Source organism: Chiloscyllium plagiosum, unplaced genomic scaffold (genome assembly GCF_037043375.1).
Source record: "Chiloscyllium plagiosum isolate Xiang-an unplaced genomic scaffold, Cpla_swu_hap1 HiC_scaffold_25, whole genome shotgun sequence".
NCBI classification, from domain to species: Eukaryota; Metazoa; Chordata; class Chondrichthyes; order Orectolobiformes; family Hemiscylliidae; genus Chiloscyllium; species Chiloscyllium plagiosum.
Genome location: NW_028270163.1, coordinates 38,669,968 through 38,687,799, shown reverse-complemented (window position 1 = coordinate 38,687,799; position 17,832 = coordinate 38,669,968). Strand labels below are relative to the sequence as shown.

At 41.4% G+C, this 17,832-nt stretch overlaps 1 protein-coding gene across 2 annotated transcripts in view; it reads left to right on the top strand.

Moving 5' to 3' along the window:
• The window catches only part of LOC122562174 (platelet-derived growth factor subunit A-like), a 93,690-nt gene that overhangs the window by 29,096 nt on the left and 46,762 nt on the right, over positions 1–17,832 (top strand). For both annotated transcript variants that reach the window (XM_043714792.2, XM_043714791.2), the window contains exon 2: positions 3,725–3,845. In XM_043714792.2, coding sequence (XP_043570727.1) covers positions 3,725–3,845 — 121 coding nt within the window. The remainder of the gene's footprint in view (positions 1–3,724; positions 3,846–17,832) is intronic.

The window sequence follows — 17,832 nt, the reverse complement described above, 5'->3', positions numbered from 1 at the left end:
GCCACTTTTGGAATATTGCGTGCTGTTCTTGTCTCCTTCCTGTCGGAAGGATGTTGTGAAACTTGAAAGGGTTCAGAAAAGATTTACAAGGATGTTGCCAGGGTTGGAGGATTGAGTTATAGGGAGAGGCTGAATAGGCTGGGGCTGTTTTCACTGGAGCTTCAAAAATGAGAGGTGACCTCATTGGGGTTTATAAAATCATGAGGGACATGGGGAGGGGGAGTCCAGAACTAGAGGGCATAGGTTAAGGTGAGAGTGGAAAGAGATAAAAGGGATCTTAAGGGGCAACATTTTCATGCAGAGGGTAGTGCATGTATGGAATGAGCTGCCAGAGGAAGTGTGGAGGCTAGTACAATTGCAACATTTAAAAGGCACCTGGTTGGATACATGAATGGGAAGGGTCTAGAGGGATATGGGCCGGGTGCTGGCAAATTGGACCAGGTTAGGTTGGGATATCTGGTTGGCATGGACAAGTTGGACAAAAAGGTTCTGCGTCTGTGCTATACATCTCTATGAACGAGGAGCCCCTTTTCACTTGGCTTGGGGATACTGTCCTGGTTTCCAACTGAGAACTGGGTTTCCTGATTCAGGAAACCTTTATCTCCACCACCTTGTTAAGGTCTTAATATAGCATGGATACAGACTCTAACAACTGCAAAGGTCCCTTCCAAAATTGTGGATTAAAACCAAGGCTATTGCATCTTGTTATAATTGTGTTGGTGGCCATTACAAATGTTGCCAAATTTACAGTTGTGGATGACTGAGTCCATGCTTTCTAGTATTACATTCATAAACACTGGTAATGGAATTCTATCTATCCTTGTCCTACATGATGACATACTGAAAAAAAAAACATGAGAAGGTCACTAAGTTATGCAAATACTCTTGCTGTGACTTTAAAACAAATTCTTTGAAAGTGGTGTTATCTATCTGTTATCCATTCATATTCCCTGCGACACTGAAGCCTATTTTGAGCCTTAATAACAAATAATTTCTATTAGCTCATGTATTATTACTAAACAAATAATTCCAGGAATGCAGTTGCTATACAGACCAAGGAGAACTCCCATGTTAATATTGTTGGCACTTCAATTGCAAACATATCTAGAACTGATCATAGAATTAACATTTAATATACTCCATCTCCTACAAAGGTAAACATTTTTATTCATCACTTTTCAGTCAAAGATTTCTAGTGTTCTAAACCATCTCTAAGCAGCCGTTACAGGTTTTCAATTAACACTTTGGAGTTCACCTTATGATTAATTTAAATTTGAAATGCTGTGTATCTGCCTGTGAGGGCATTTATGCCGTAATGGTAATGCCTCTGGAGGTAATCCAGTGATCTCATCTAATGCTCTGGGAGCTGGTGGAATTTAAATTTCTATTGTAATGCTGCAATTAAAACTACTCTTGGTGATTATGACCATGAAACTATCATGGATTGTTGTAAGAATCCATTGGGTTCATAAATGGCCTTTAGGGAATTAAATTTGCCATCCTTACCTGGTCTGGTCTACATGTGACTCCAGACTCACAGCAATGTGTTTGATTCTTAACTGCCCTCTGAACTGGTTGAGCAAGCTACTCCATTCAAGGACAGTTGGGAATGGGCAACAAATGCTGGCCTTGCATTTCAGAAGTTCTATTTGTGGTGCATAGCCAGTTACCAAACTATTTTGTGCATTTAAGGAAGGAAAGTAGTTTTGAACATAAAGAGGACAATGAGTTAGAATGAGAGCTCTGTAGAGAAAGGTGTAAAGAGACAGTGATGCTGACCAGTAATAGCATGAGAAATAGAAAGACATAGATGAATGGTTGCAAGGAACATGATCTTTTTACTTTTGGTCAAAGAGAACTAACAAGTCTTGAGGAATATGCATTAAATATTTGGATTTTTAAAGATTTTGACCAAGTGTCATAGAACACGAGTTCTGAGAGATTAGGGCTCTGTTAATCAGTTGGGTAAGCAATTATTTGTGTTCTTCTAAGGGAGAGGTTTGTTATTAAAGGTAATGGTTTTGCATGTAACCTTTAAGTAGTGCCTAGATTGATTATCAGACCATTGTTTATTATATTAATGATCGATATGAACGGTCTTGTGAAGGTATTTGGGAAACTCTGCAGGGTTATAGATGACAGAAATATTTACCCTAGTTTTAAAACATTTAATAAGGGAAAAAGTATATTACAGTTAGATCTGGATGTAATAATCTATCTGGCAAATCATATTTAATGCTGGTAATTGTACTGTAGGCATAGTGCTAAATATCTGTGTGCCATGAGAATTCCAAATTAAAATCTGTTGAACAAGGGAGTGACTTAGGTGTAATAATGTATGAGACTGTAAAGGATCACAAATCATTCTATAAGGCTCAGTTAGCTTGGTTGGCTTGTAATACAGAGCAATGGTAACAGTAGAGTTTCAATTCCAGCACTGGCTGAAGTTACTGTGAAGGACTTTCCTGTCACCAGATGCATGGTGACCCTCAGGTTAAACCACCATCAGTTATCTCTCTCTAATGAGAAAGCAGCCTTCTGGTCTGGTGCAGCAGTGGTATCCTTACCTTTCTGCAAATAGATCTGCAGAGCAAATAAGTGCATCTGCACTAATCACTGGAATAATCCTGCTTTTGTTTTGAAATGTTTATTGTGATCTTTAAAAAAACCTTTATCTGGAATAGTGTTCAAATTTGCAGTCACTGGCAGGTGATAGCAAGACTCTGGAAGAGATTTGGAGAATGGTTTTTAGTTCAAAGATATTGAGGAGCACTATAAGGATGAAGTATAGGATGTTTTTAGTCTAAAGAAGTCAAGCTTCAGGAAGATTTGATTTGAAGAATTTAGAATAATGAAGGAATAAAAATGTGGTTGGACTATTTGAATAGGTAGGTTTAGGGAAAACCAGAAACTGCATTTAAGTTACTGAAACTTGAAATCAGAAGAGATGGCAAGAGTTTTTGTTTCTTACGGAGTGTTGATGACTTTTGGAATGGGTTGCTGGCCCAATGCTGAATGCAGATTTGTTTCAAGAATTCAGAAGATAGATGGTCAAGTTCTTTCCTGTGGCAGAAAGCTGTGGACAAAAGAGATCGAGGAGGCAGGGTGATAGGCCTTCTGGTCATGGTGGCCTCCTGAAATCCATTTGGATAAGCAGAAGGTTGGAGAAGAACTTCCCAGAACATTTTTCCATCAGCACCTGCTCTGAATTTGTTTTCAAATGAAAGCAAAATACTGTGGATGCTGCAAGTCTGAAACAAAAACACAAAATGAAGAGTCATACTGGACTGGGAATGTTAACTCCATTTCTCTCTCCATAGAAGCGACCAGGCCTGCTGAGTTTCCCCGGCATTCTGTCTTTGTTCCTACATTTCTTTTCTCTCCCTGATGTTACCTGGTTGCTGGTAAATAGGAAACATTGCAGCTCATGATGTTTCATTGCAATATGACCATATGGGCAATGGCCCAAATAATTTATTTTTCTGTCCATCCTTATTGTATGTTCATTGTAGTGTACATCAGTTTAACTGACATTCAGTTGTAGGTGATCTTCAACTTGATTTTCTTGAATATCCTTTGTTTGAAAATGATATGAAATGCTGACAGCTTGGGCTGCTTCATTATAAAAATTGAGATTATTTGAAACCCAAGGAGATCTGTATTATTTGCTCTATAATCATTTGTTTCCCTGAGCACTTATAAACGTGTTCTGTCTTTTGAACAGCAAATGCCAAAAAGCATAAATACAGAAGAAGGTCTCCCAGAAGATGTGCTGAGGATGATCGCTCAAGCAGACATAAGAAGTATCAATGATCTGGAAGACCTCCTGGGTATTGAGGCCAAAGGTCAGTGTTCTGCAGAAGTATGACACCAGAGTGGTTCCAGAGCTTGGGTTACAACTGTCAGGAAAGCCTGGTTAGGCTGGGGCTGTGCCTTTTCTGCAAACGAGAAGGCTGATAGAGGCTTTTAGAATTATGAAGCGATGGTGTTTCCACTTATGGGACAGTCCAAAACTAAAGGTAATATCTCTAAAATAGTTACTGATAAATCCAATAAGAAATTCAAGCTCAAGTTCTTCACTGAGCTGAAAGAGATTGTGGGACTTGCCACCACATTGAATGGTTGAGCTGAACAACAGACATTAAAGGGAAAGTATGATAAGTACAAAAGGAAGAAAGGAATGGTGTGCTAGCAGAGTGAGATTAAGGCAGGAGAGAGGTTTTGTGTCCTCCCAGAAGAAAAAAAAACTATAAAACTTTCAAGTGATGCAAACTGGTCTGACTTGTCTTGTTCATCTAAGACCTGCGCTCCAGTTTGACCACTATAAGATATAGGAGCAAATGTAGGCCATTCAACCCATCAGGTCTGCTGTCATTCAATGAGATCACGGCTGATCTGATAGTCCTCAACTCCACTTTTCTTCCCTTTCCCCATAACTCTTGATACCCTTACTGATTAAAAATCTATCTCACACTTGAATATACACAATCTCAACAGCCCTGTGCGGTAAAGAATTCCAGAGATTCACAATTCTTTGAGAAAATAAATTTTCCTCATCTTTGTCTTAAATGTGTGACCCCTTATTCTGAGATTATCCGCTCTGGTCTTAGATGCTCCAACATGGGGAAACCAGTATGTTAATTTCCAAATATTACTTTGTCTTAAAAGCTTTTCCGTCTGGGTGTCAAACCTGTTATAATGTAACCTACCTGAGAGCATAGTTTTAACCTTACATTTCCAAGAGTGGAGTTTTAGTCGTGGAATAGAAGAGAAATACCATCCTGCACTTGTAGGATGAACCTTCCTTCTATTCACTCATGGGATGAGAGTGTTGCTGGCCAACCAGCATTTATTGTCAATCTCTAGTTTCCCTTCCTCCGCGACTCCTTCGTCAGGTTCATGCTCCCCACCAACCCACCTTTCCCTCTCAGCACCTTGCCCTGCCACTGCAGGAATTACAAAACCTGTGCCCACACCTCCCCCTCACCTCTGTCAAAGGCCCCAAAGGAGCCTTTCACATCCATTTGCACATGTCATTTAGTGTATCCGTTGCTCCCAATGCAGCCTTCTCTACATTGGGGAGACAGGATGCCTACTCGCAGAGTGCTTTAGAGAACATCTCCGGGATACCTGCACCAACAACCCCACCGCCCTGTGGCCGAGCATTTCAAATCACCCTCCCACTCTGCCAAGGACATGCAGGTCCTGGGCCTCCTCCATTGTCACTCCCTCACCACTCAACACCTGGAGAAAGAATGCCTCATGTTCCGCCTCGGGACCCTCCAACCCCACAGCATCAATGCAGATTTCACCAGTTTCTTCATTTCTCCTTCCCTCACCTTATCCCAGTTCTAACCTTCCAACTCAGCGCCGTCCTCATGACCTGATCTACCTGTCCATCTTGCTTCCCACCTATCTGCTCCACCCTCCTCTCCTCACCATCACCCCCACCTCCATCTACCTTGTGCACTCTCAGCTACCTTCCCTCCAACCCCAACCCCCTCTCATTTATCTCTCCACCCCTTCGGCTTACAATCCTATTCTTGATAAAGGGTTATTGCCTGAAACATCGATTCACCTGCTCCTTGGATGCTGCTTGACCTGTTGTGCTTTTCCAGCACCACACTTTCGACTCTAATCTCCAGCATCTGCTGTCCTCACTTTCACCTTGAGAAGGAGGCGGTGAGCTGCTTTCTTGAGCTGCTGCAGTTCATGTGTTCTAGATAGACCCATGATGCCCTTAGGGAGGGAATTCTAGTAGTTTGACCTTGCGACAGGGAAGGAATGGCGATATACTTTCAAGTCAAATGGCGAGTGACTTGAAGGGGAACTTGCAGGTGGTAGTGTTTCTATGTATCTGCTGCTCTTGTCCATCTAGATGGAAATGGTTGTGGGTTTAGAAGATACTGTCTAAGGATCTTTGGTGAATTTCTGCTCTCCATCTTTTAGATAACACACATTGCTATCACTGAGCATCAGTGTTGGAGGGAGCGAATGCTTGTGGATGAGGAGCAAACCAAGTGGGCTGCTTTGTCCTGGATGCTGTCAAGCTTCCTGAATGCTGTTAGAGCCATCCAGGCATCTGGGGATTATTGCATCACACTCCTGCCGTCTGTCTTATAGATGATGGATAAACTTTAGGGAGTCAGGAGATGAGTTTCTTCCTGCAGGATTCCTAACGTCTGACCTGCTCTTGTAGCTACTGTATTTATATAATGAGTCCAACTGTGTTTACAGTCAATGGTAACCCTCAGGATGCTGTTAGTGCAGGATTCAATGACTTTAACACCATTGAATGCCAAGAGCTGCTGCTTAGGTTGTCTCTTAATGGTGATGAACATTGCTTGCCATTTGTGTGGTGCTAATGTTACTTGCCATTTATCAGCCCAAGCCTGGATATTGTCCAGATGTTGTTGCCTTTGAACATTATAAACTTCTATTGGATCACCCTCAACCCAATCTATCGAACCTTTCTTCATAGCTAAAATCCCCTATACCAGGCACTATCCTGGTAAACCTTTTCTGTACCCTCTCCAAACCATCCACATCCTTCTGGTAGTGTGGTGACCATAACTGTACACAATATTACAAGTGTGGCCAAACTAAAGTTCTATAAAGCTGCAGAATAACTTGCCTATCCTTATACGCAATGCCCTTTCCAATGAAGACAAGCATGCCATAGGTATTTTTTACTGCCTTATCTACCTACGCGCTCAGATTCCTCTGCACATCAAATCTCCTCAAGGTTCTGCCATGTATTATTTCCACATGTACTTGACCTTCCAAAATGTATCACCTCATATTTGTCCAGATTAAACTCCATCTGCCATTTTTCTGCCCCACCCCCAACTGATCTATATCCTGCTGTATCCTCTGACAATCTTCCTCGCTATCTGCAACTCCACTAATCTTTGTATTGTCTAAAAACTTACTAATTAGACCAGCTATGTTTTCCTTTAAATCATTTATGTTGACCATGAACCTCAGAGTTCCCAGCTCTGATCCCAATGGAACACGAGTATTTGCACCCTCCATTCCGAAAAGCATCCTTCCACCGCTACCTTCTGTCTGCTGTGACTAAGCTAGTTCTGTATCCATTTCACCAGCTCACATCTAATACCATGTGACTTTACCTTTTTGTACTAGTCTGCGATGAGGGATCTTATCAAAGGCTTTACTGAAATCCATCAACCAGATTAAGTTAGTGAGGAATGACGTCACCACACAAAACCAGGCTGTCCGTTGCTAATAAGTCTATTTGCTTCTAAATGTCCCTGAGAATCTTTTCCAATAATTTCTCTACCACTGATATGAGGCTTAAAGGCGGGTAATTTCCAGGATAGTCCCTGTTACCCTTCTTAAACAATGGGACAACGTTGGCTATTCTCCAGTCCTCTGAGACCCTACCTGTGGCCAAAGAGGATATAAAGATGAGTGTCAATGCTCCAGCAATTTGTTCTCTTGCATATCTCAATATTCTGGAATAGATCCCATCAGGACTAGGGGACTTATCTACGTTAGTACATTTTAAGACACACAACACCTCTTCCTTTTTAATACCAACTTGGTTTAGAAATTTGACAGTCTCTTCCCTGAGATCATCCTACACTAGTATTCCTTCTCTTTGATGAATACCTACACGCAGTATTTGTTTATGACCTCACCTACCTCTTCTGGCTCCACATATAGATTTGAGTGGGCCAACTCTCTCCCTGACTACCTTCTTGTTTATATATATATATAAATAAATAAAAAGCCTTAGGATTCTGCTAACAACTTTTCATGACCTCTTTTAGCCCTACTCATACTTTGTTAAAGTTCTTTCCTATTTATATACTTCAAAGGCTTTGTCAGTTCCCATTCTCCTAGACCTCACATATGTTTCCTTTTTCTTTTTGACTAAAGTCATAACATTCCTGGTCATCCTAGGTTCACATAACTTGCCATAACTATCCTTCATTCTCACAGGAGCGTGCCACTTCTGAACTTTTACCAACTGCCATTTGAAATAGCCCCACATGTCCAATGTGGATTTATCCTCAAACAACTGCCTCCAATCAACATTCTCCAGTTCCTGCCTAATATTGTTGTAGTTTTCCTTCCCTCAGTTTAATACCTTCACCCAAGTACTGCTGTTATCCTTATCTATGAATTTCTTAAAACTCATGGTATTATGTTTACTACTCCCACAATGCTCCCTCACTGAAAAAGCACGCAGCTGGCTGCACTCATTTCTCAAAACCAGGTCCAGTATGTAACTTCTTCTCATTTTGGATGCATATGTATCTGTCAACCTTCTGTACAACATTATGTTTGACACAAACACAGCACCTTATACAACAGTCCTATGATCTTTTTCATTAGGTTAGACTTTTAGCTATTTATGGTCTCCTCATGGGCTGAGAAGTGGCAGATGGAGTTTAATTCAGATAAATGCGAGGTGCTGTATTTTGGGAAAGCAAATCTTAGCAGGACTTATACACTTAATGGTAAGGTCCTAGGGAGTGTTGCTGAACAAAGAGACCTTGGAATGCAGGTTCATAGCTCCTTGAAAGTGGAGTCATAGGTAGATAGGATAGTGAAGAAGGCATTTGGTATGCTTTCTTTTATTGGTCAGAATATTGAGGACAGGAGTTGGGAGATCATGTTGCGGCTGTACAGGACATTGGTTAGGCCACTGTTGGAATATTGCATGCAATTCTGGTCTCCTTCCTATCAGAAGGATGTTGCGAAACTTGAAAGGGTTCAGAAAAGATTTACAAGGCTGTTTTCCCTGGAGCATCAGAGGCTGAAGGGTGACCTTATAGAGGTTTACAAAATTATGAGGGGCATGGATAGGGTAAATAGGCAAAGTCTTTTTCCTGAGGTTAGGGAGTCCAGAACTAGAGGGCATAGGTTTAGCGTGAGAGGGGAAAGATATAAAAGAGACCTAAGGGGCAACTTTTTCACACAGAGGGTGGTATGGGTATGGAATGAGCTGCCAGAGGAAGTGGTGGAGGCTGGTACAATTGCAACATTTAAGAGGCATTTGGATGGGTATATGAATAGGAAGGGTTTGGAGGGATATGGGCCGGGTGCTGGCAGGTGGGACTAGATTGGGTTGGGATATCTGGTCAGCATGGATGGGTTGGACCGAAGGGTCTGTTTTCATGCTGTACATCTCTATGCCTCATAGACTACCTTGAGGAATGATGAACACCCTAGACACTCACTTGCACATCATGGTGAGTAGTGCAAAAACTGCTGAGGCTCTCATTCATTGCTGTCTTCTGGGATGAGCATGATCACTGGAAAATGGGAAGCTATGTTCAATAGTTGGGGTTTGGCAGTCATTCAGTACAGCTCAGCCTCCCTAAACATCTGTAATGGATGAATAGCCCTTTCAAACTGATATTTGAGTCAGAGAAGCGCAGCCCCATGTAATCTTGTGTAACTTCATTCTGGTTCTCAGCCAGGAAACTGAACAGGAAGTTATTGATGCAAAGGAAACAAATTAATTTACAATTTATGCCAAATAAACATAGAACATAGAACAGTACAGGCCCTTTGGCCCTGGGTGTTGTGCCGGCCTTTTATCCTACTCTTAGGTCAGTTTAACCTCCATCCACTTCAATGTACTAACTTCCATGTGCCTAATCAAGATCCGCTTAAATGTCCCTCATGTATTTGATTCTACTACCACTGCTGGCAGTGCATACCATGCACCCACCACTCTCTGAGTAAAGAACTTATGTCTGACATCTCCCCTCAACCTTCCACCAATTACTTTAAAATTATGCCCCCTCATGATAGACATTTCTGCCATGCAAAAAAGTCTCTGGCTATCCACTCTATCTATGCCTGTCAACATCTTGTACACCTCTATTAAGTCACCTCTCATCCTTCTTCGCTCCAATGAGAAAATCCCTCACTCACTCAACCTGTCTTCCTAAGACATGCCCTCAGTCCAGGCAGCATCCTGGTAGATCTCCTCTGCACCCTCTCTAAAGCTTCCACATCTTTCTTATAATGAGATGACCAGAACTGAAGACAATATGCCAAGTGTGGTCTAACCAGGACTCTATAGGGCTGCAGCATAACCTTGCAGCTCCTAAACTGAATCCCCTTGCTAACGAAAGCCAACACACCATTCGCCCCTATCAACCTGGGTGGACACTTTGAGGGATCTATGGACATGGTCCCCAATATCTCTCTGTTCCTCCACACTGCCAAGAATCCTGTCTGTAACCCTGTATTCTGCATTCATGTTTGACCTCCTAAAGTGAATGACTTCACATTTTTCCAAGGTTGAACTCCATCTGCCACTTCTCAGCCCAGCTCTGCATCCTGATAATGTCTTGTTGTAGCCTACAACAGCCCTCCACACTATCTACAATTCCACCAATCTTTGTGTCATCGACAAACTTACTAACCCACCCTTCCACTTCCTCATCCAAGTCATTTATAAAAATCACAACGAGCAGAGGTCCTAGAACTGATCCGTGCAGAACACCACTGGTCACCGAGCTCCAGGCTGAATACTTTCTATCTACCACCACTCTCTATTTTCTATGGACCAGCCAATTCTGTATCCAGACAGACTGGTTTCCCTATATCCCATGCCTCCTTACTTTCTGAATGAGCCTACCATGGGGAATCTTATCAAACACCTTGCTAAAATCCATGTACACCACATCCACTGCTCTACCTTCATCAATGTGTTTTGTCACATCCTCTAAAAATTCAATAAGGTTTGTGAGGCATAACCAGCCCCTCACAAAGCCATGGAGATAGCGGGGACTGCAGATGCTGGAGATCAGAGCTGAAAAGTATGGCACTAGAAAAGCACAGCAGGTCAGGCAGCATCCGAGGAGCAGGAGAGTCAACGTTTTAAGCCCTTGAAGGGCTTATGCCTGAAACGTCGACTCTCCAGCTCCTCACAAAGCCTGCTGACTATCTCTAATCAAACTATGGTTTTCCAGGTAATCATAAATCCTGTCTCTCAAAATCTTCTCCAATACTTTGCCCACCACTGACATTAGACTGGTCTGTAATTCCCAGGATTATCCCTATTCCTATATTTGCCATCCTCCAATCATATGGTACGACTTCTGTGGACAGGTTTATGTTTTAAATTTATACACCAAATGTTTTCTTGAGGGCAGGAATGTTTCTGCCCCATAAATGCCTCCATACTCCTGAGTGTCCATGTTTGTTAATAAAAAAAAAAATCAGCCTCCAATATAGCTGCAATCAGATTCTCTTGTCCTCTCAGCCATATCTCACTTCTGGCCGGGTTTCCTCCTCATCAGTGTTGGCTCTCTCAGTTGTCTCCATTAGATTTCCCCTTCTTCCTTATCTGAATGGTTGGTCAATCTACTCCTCTTCTAAGTTCTAACCCTGTCATTGAACTCAATTGTCAACAACTGAGGGCACTGCCAACAATCAGTATTCTGGAGTCACTGTTCAGCAAGTACTATGTGATCCTCCTGAGTACTCCTCAGGCTGTTGAAGCTCATCTTTAGAAGACGAATTGTCATATCACTAATGGCTGCAGGTGGTTGCATTGTAATGCTGTTCGGCATCAGTCTGAGGGTTTTGCACTGGGATCATTTGTCACCCATGAGCCAGACTTGGAGATGATGTGTAAACTTTTGAGGGACCAGGGAGTTTTACCAAATGGAAACATTATGACAGTTTCCTGGATAGCAGGTACAAACCTACAGGAATTGTTACCTCTCGTCCCAAACAAGCTGAACATTGAAGGAGTGAAATCCCTTTGTGTCTGAGAATCTGGCTGAATGATGTCATTGAGTTCTGAGCACACGCATGCAGCTGATGACCCCTTGTAGTTGAGGGAACCCAACAGCTCTAATAGCTTTCTGGGTCTGTGGTGAGCTGGACAAACTATATTATTTCCTGTAAAAGGTGGTGAACTTATAAATGCAGTTGTGGGCTGTCACACATGTCCTCTGTGAAGGTTTCAAAAAAGCTGATGACCAGAAAGTTCATTTCTGCTGTGATCTTCAGTGCTACAGGCATAGTGTTTCCCTTTCAAGCTACATGGTTGCAGGTCTGTTTGCAGGAGGTGACAGATATGTGTGATAGCCTCCCTAGACTGGCAAAGTTACCTCCAACTCTGCCTTTCACTCATACACAGGTAACTGTAACACTATCTCTTGGTATTGTGCTCATACGTTTTGAAGACTTTGCTTTGCTGTCTCTTCCTGTGCTGCTCCTTCATCCACAGCTGCAGCTTTCAGAGCATCTCTGGCGCTGTTGTTGTTGTTTATGCCTTCTTTTCCTCTTCCTCCTCCTTCCTAAGCTTAGTAATGCTAATAGTTAGGAATCTGGCACAAAAGTACTAAACTGTGAAGAAATATCAGGAATGAGAGGTATGGTTCCTATTTGATATCATGACATGTTCACTAGACCCTTTTGGCCATTACCAGGCTGATTATGTTTTGCAACAACAACTACTGTGCAGCCAGTGGTGAGCTGCATTCTCCATGACCCATGCATGGCTTTTCCTTTCCTAATGCTGCCATATGCAAGATGGCTTTTAAGTTTGCACAGCTTGCCATGCATATGACAATTAGCTCAATCTGGTGAGTCTTGTTGATTTTCTTCATTTCCTACAACACAACCTGACAACCTTAGAAACTACAACCTCCATAATGATTTCCTTAACCTCCATCGATATAGACAAGGCTGTGAATGCTCCTGCACAGCCTACTGTAGAATAATCTTTCCAGCACCATCACTGCTGGGCTGGTGATTGTTAGGTGCCTTACGTATGAACTAGGAAAAGGAAAAGGCCACTTGTCTCCTTCAGCCCTCTCCTTTCTCTATTCAATATCTATGCTGATCTCATTACTCGTAACTTCCATCAACCTGATAATATTTTAGCCTCTTGCTTTACAAACATCTATTCACCTATGCCTACAAAAATTCCAAGCATCTGCTTCCATGACCTTTTCAGGAAGAAAGTGAGTTCTAAAGCCTCATGATCATCAGTGAGAAAAAAATTCTCTTTATCTCTTCATTCTGATGAGCCCTAGTTCTAGATTCTCCCTTATGTGGAAACATCATTTCCATATCTACATTGTCAAGATCCCTCTGGATCTTATATTACTCACTCAAATCATCTCTAAATCTTTTAAACTCAAGCTTGGCCTGTCCTCATAAGACAACCCATTTATTCCAGGCACTAGTCTAGATATTTCACAAATTTGCCATACCAATGCCCTATCCACCCCTTTTCGTGACCACTATCTACCTTAAGTGTAACAGAGCTGCGGTCGCCATATTGGTCTGTTCAGCCACCTACAGATTCACCCTGAGAGTGGAAGAGAGTCATCTTTGTCTGTGAGGGACTGCCAGTGATGATGAGTCTAGAAAACCTTCTCTTAATTGTTTACACTACATTTACATCTGCAAGGTCATAAAACAAAGTAGAAACAGGTCAATCAGCCAACTGAATCTACTCTGCCTTTGAATTAGATTGGATTTCCTACAGTGTGGAAACAGGCCATTTGGCCCAACAAGTCCATACCAGCCCTCTGAAGAGTAACCTAGCCCCCTATATGTACCCAACACTATGGACAACTTAGCATGACCAATTCACCTGACCTGCACATCTTTGGATTGTGGGAGGAAACCGGACCACCCAGAGGAATCCCACACAGACACAAAGAGAATGTGCAAACTCCACACAGACAGTCACCTGAGGTGGGAATTGAACCCGGGTCCCTGGTGCTGTGAGGCAGCAGTGCTAACCACTGAGCCACCATGTCACCCAAATTAGATTATGGCTGATCTGATAACCCACAATTCAGCTTTCCTGCCTTTTCACCATAACCCTTGATTCCATTCCTGATTAATTTGAGTTTTTTGGAGAGTTTTTTGCTAATAGACCTAACGGGTTTTCTCACTCTATCTTACTAAACCTGTCTCATTAATTGTATACCATGCCCCAATGGCATCTTTCACGTCGTTTTTCTGCCTTATCTTACCACATGCCATTTCCAAAACAACTATGGATTTATCCAGGACATCTTAGACAGGGTAATTCAGCATCCCGATCTGCAGGCAGGGTCCTGGATATTCTGCTGGACTTCTTAAATAAGGAGCTCAACTCTGTGCACAGTACTCCAGATGTGGTCTCACCAATGACCTGTATAACTGAAGCATGACTTCCTACTCTTGTATTTAATTCTGCTTGCAACAACAATAATATTCCAGTAGTTTTCCTAATTATCTTCAGTATTTGGGTGCTAATCCTCTTGCCTTTCTTGCCAAAGGTTAATTAGTGGCGGGACACGGTTGGGATGTTGGTGTTTGGAGATGAAAGTGCTTGTTCACTTTTATTCTGCCTTGTGTTTCCCTTCACTGCTAAGGCCTTAACTGGATGCTGATGTAGGGAATTTTTCAGTTTCTGTTTCGTTTCCTTGAGTTGGCTGCATTTGCCCTATGCAGGAACATAAGCAAACAGATGTGGCCCCTCCCATTTATACCCAACCTTCTTGAGAGGCCTTTTTTTAATATCAACTTACCAATTATCGCTGGTAGTAAATATCTGTTTCGAGTCATTCATCCTCTACCCACCCCCACTAGAACATTCTTTTCCTGCCATGATTGTAGGGGGCTTCTCCTCTCCCTCTGGTATCCCCTGTGACCTTCATTTGAACGCTGTGACTATTAGCCCTTTCAGTATCTCCCCTGCTATTCCTGCTCTTTTCATTCTTCCCCGACCTTAGCATTATACTTGCACCCCCGCTTTTTCAATTCGCCTGTTCCTTTTCCCTCCCTAGAGACCGAATTACTTTATTAAAAGTAATTAAAAGTGGGTTACCAAGTTCACACTTGTAGTGAGAGCTGTATTTTGGTTAATCACATTCCATAAAGCTCACATCCCACTGATGACTAACTCCCCATATTTATACAAACAACTCACACTAATGTAATCCCTAATTAACATATCCATCACCATGAGTAGTTCTCAGGTATTCCTGCAGACCTTACATTCGATGATGATAAACTTGGTGGCGTGGGAGGGTTGTTTATATGAACCTGCTTTTAATCACCCTGTTCAGAGATGTAATTACACACCTCTGGAGCAGGTGGGATTGCATCTAGACCTCTCAGTCCAGGGGTAGGGAAACTACCACTGCACCAGAAGAGGGCCCCTGAAATGTAGCACTGAATGCAATATGATTCACACTGTGATAGGTCTTTACAAGAAGAAGAGCAACATTTCAAACAGTTTTTCTACTCTTCTCCCCCATCTCCCAGGCCCATTTCATTTTTGACAAAATATCTAAAATATTTCTTGGGATGTCAGGACATTTAGTGAAAAAAAAACTGGAACTATCCCAACAATATCGAGTTGTCTGGTCACCCTGAATGCGCAACATTTGCTGGTTTTGCTATAATCTATGAAAGAATAAAAATAAGACATTAATCTTATGGATGGCCACCATTAGGAATAGTTTTTATTCTTTTAAGGTTGTGAGCATCGCTGGCTGGACCAGCATTTATTGCCCATCTCCAAATTCTCTTCAGATCATGGTAGTGGTGAGCCACCTTGTAGAATGGCTGCAATCCATGTGGCTGAGGTACACAATGTTGTTAGGGAAAATATCATTTGGGCTTTTAATGTGAAATGAATGAGGGCATCGAGTGTCCAAATGTTTTTGAAAACACTGAGTGGTAGTTTCTGAGTTTCTACAATACATTAGAATAACCTACTTCATTGGTTGTAAAACATTTTGGGATAATCTAAAAATTTTAGAAGTTACCATATGAGTGCAAGATCATTTTTTTCCTTTAATGTAGGTTTGGCCATTAAATTTGGGGAAATAAAAATATCAATTTAATTATTTGGTCTTGTAAACTGGTTGCTGACTGTAGGACTTTTAGTTGTCATGGTAATGTTACTGCTGTAGTAATCTAGAAACCTAATCTCATTATCTGAGAACATGTGTTCAAATCCTATAATGGCCAATAAAATTTGGTTTTAAAATCTAGTCAAATGAATGATAGAAAGCCAGAAAGTTTTGGAGAAACTCAGCAGGTCTAGCAACATCCATGAAGAGAGAAATAGAGTTAATGTTTCAACTTCAATACCTCATGTTAAAATGCTACCTGGCAAAGGAGTAGTGCTCCAAAAGTTTGTACTTCCAATAAAGCTGCTGGACTATAACCTGGTGTGTGATTTTTAACTTTGTCCACCCCAGTCCAACATCGGCACCTCCACATCATGTTAAAATGAATAACCTTTAGTCCATTCTGAGGAGAAATTCACAAGTTCTGACAAAGGGTCACTGAACTCTGAATATTAGTTCTGTGTTTCTCTATGTGGATGCTGCCAGACCTGCAGTGTTTCTCTAGCACTTTCTGTTTTGATATAATATGGAGGTGCCAGGTGTTGGGCTGGAGTCAAAACTCTGTTTTGATATAGGTCAATTAATGTTTTCAGCTCGCGGTGTTCATCCACTTTGAAATAATAGCTCTGCTTTTATCATTGCATTGCCATGACAGATGGGCATAAAACTCTAAACCAAAAGGCTGGTCACCCCTCCCCCATCTTTGTAGCTATGCACAGTCCCCTTTTCCATTCCACATTCCACATTCCTAAAGAAGGCCACAACTACCACAATTACTGGCCTGCTACTCCACTGAATACATACGAAGAGGCATGCAATTACAGGATTCTTCACATGGACGTCAGTTAGCACCTTTCCACCTACAACTGATTATTCTGATCTTTTTAAATAATATCACAACTTTCACCTTCCTCCACCTTATCCACCCATATACTAAAATGCTTTTTAGATTCATTCTAATTTCACCTCTGTATAATCATTCTAAATGGTTAGAGCCGCAATAATAAGCTGCTGAATCTGTAATTTTTAGTTATGCAGACCTCTTATATCTTTACCAACACTTATAGGATATATTCAATGCTAATATCTTCTAATTAGAACATTGAGGGTTATAGTGACAATTCAAATTTGTGTAATTGTCCCCTTTAATGCTGCCTGCTCTGAATGCAGTGAAAATCTCATGCATTTATTATCATCTGAAATTTAAGCTTAGCAATAATGAATTGCTTCAGAAATTTTAAGTATTCAGTAAAGTCATTTGATGTACCAAAATATGTCCCTTTTAAAACTGTTGAATGGTTTTGATTTTCAAGTTGGTGTTAGAATTACTTCACAATGGCCTATTGCTGGTGTCAGTGAGAAATAACCTTCACCCTGCTGGTTTGATTCTGAGTTTAAAGTCTCTAGGCTTTATGGAACATAACATCAGTATATGTTTCTGCTGCCTATTGATTCAACACATTCAAAATAATAAACAGTAAAGCTGTTTTATAACTATGATAACACAGGCAAATTTATAAATTTTTAAACTTACGTTTCCTCCCAGAGAAAGAAAAAAAATCTCAAAAGGCAAAAAAATCTTAGTAACTCTTGATACTGGACTGAGAGCCATGTTGTGTAATTTGTACATTAATTCATTTCTAATGACTTCTGGGACTCCTTCTGTTCAAGTCAACATAGGCTGCAGTGCAGTCATATAAGGTAGATCCTGGTAAAATGACTCCATGGTATACTTCTGCCTAGGCAAGGAACTGTCAGCTAACTCCTGTTCTCAATAACTCTCATGGGATTTTCTTTTGCTGGAGTTCAAGTCTTTAACAATTACAAGGCAAGGGAATAAAAAATTGTGCTTTCTCAAACTAATACTGCCATCAGTCACGTCAGGCTCAAAGGCATAAGGTTGGACTCTCAGCTATCTCAGTTATAGAGTCATACAGCATGGAAACAGACCCTTTTGTTCAATCAG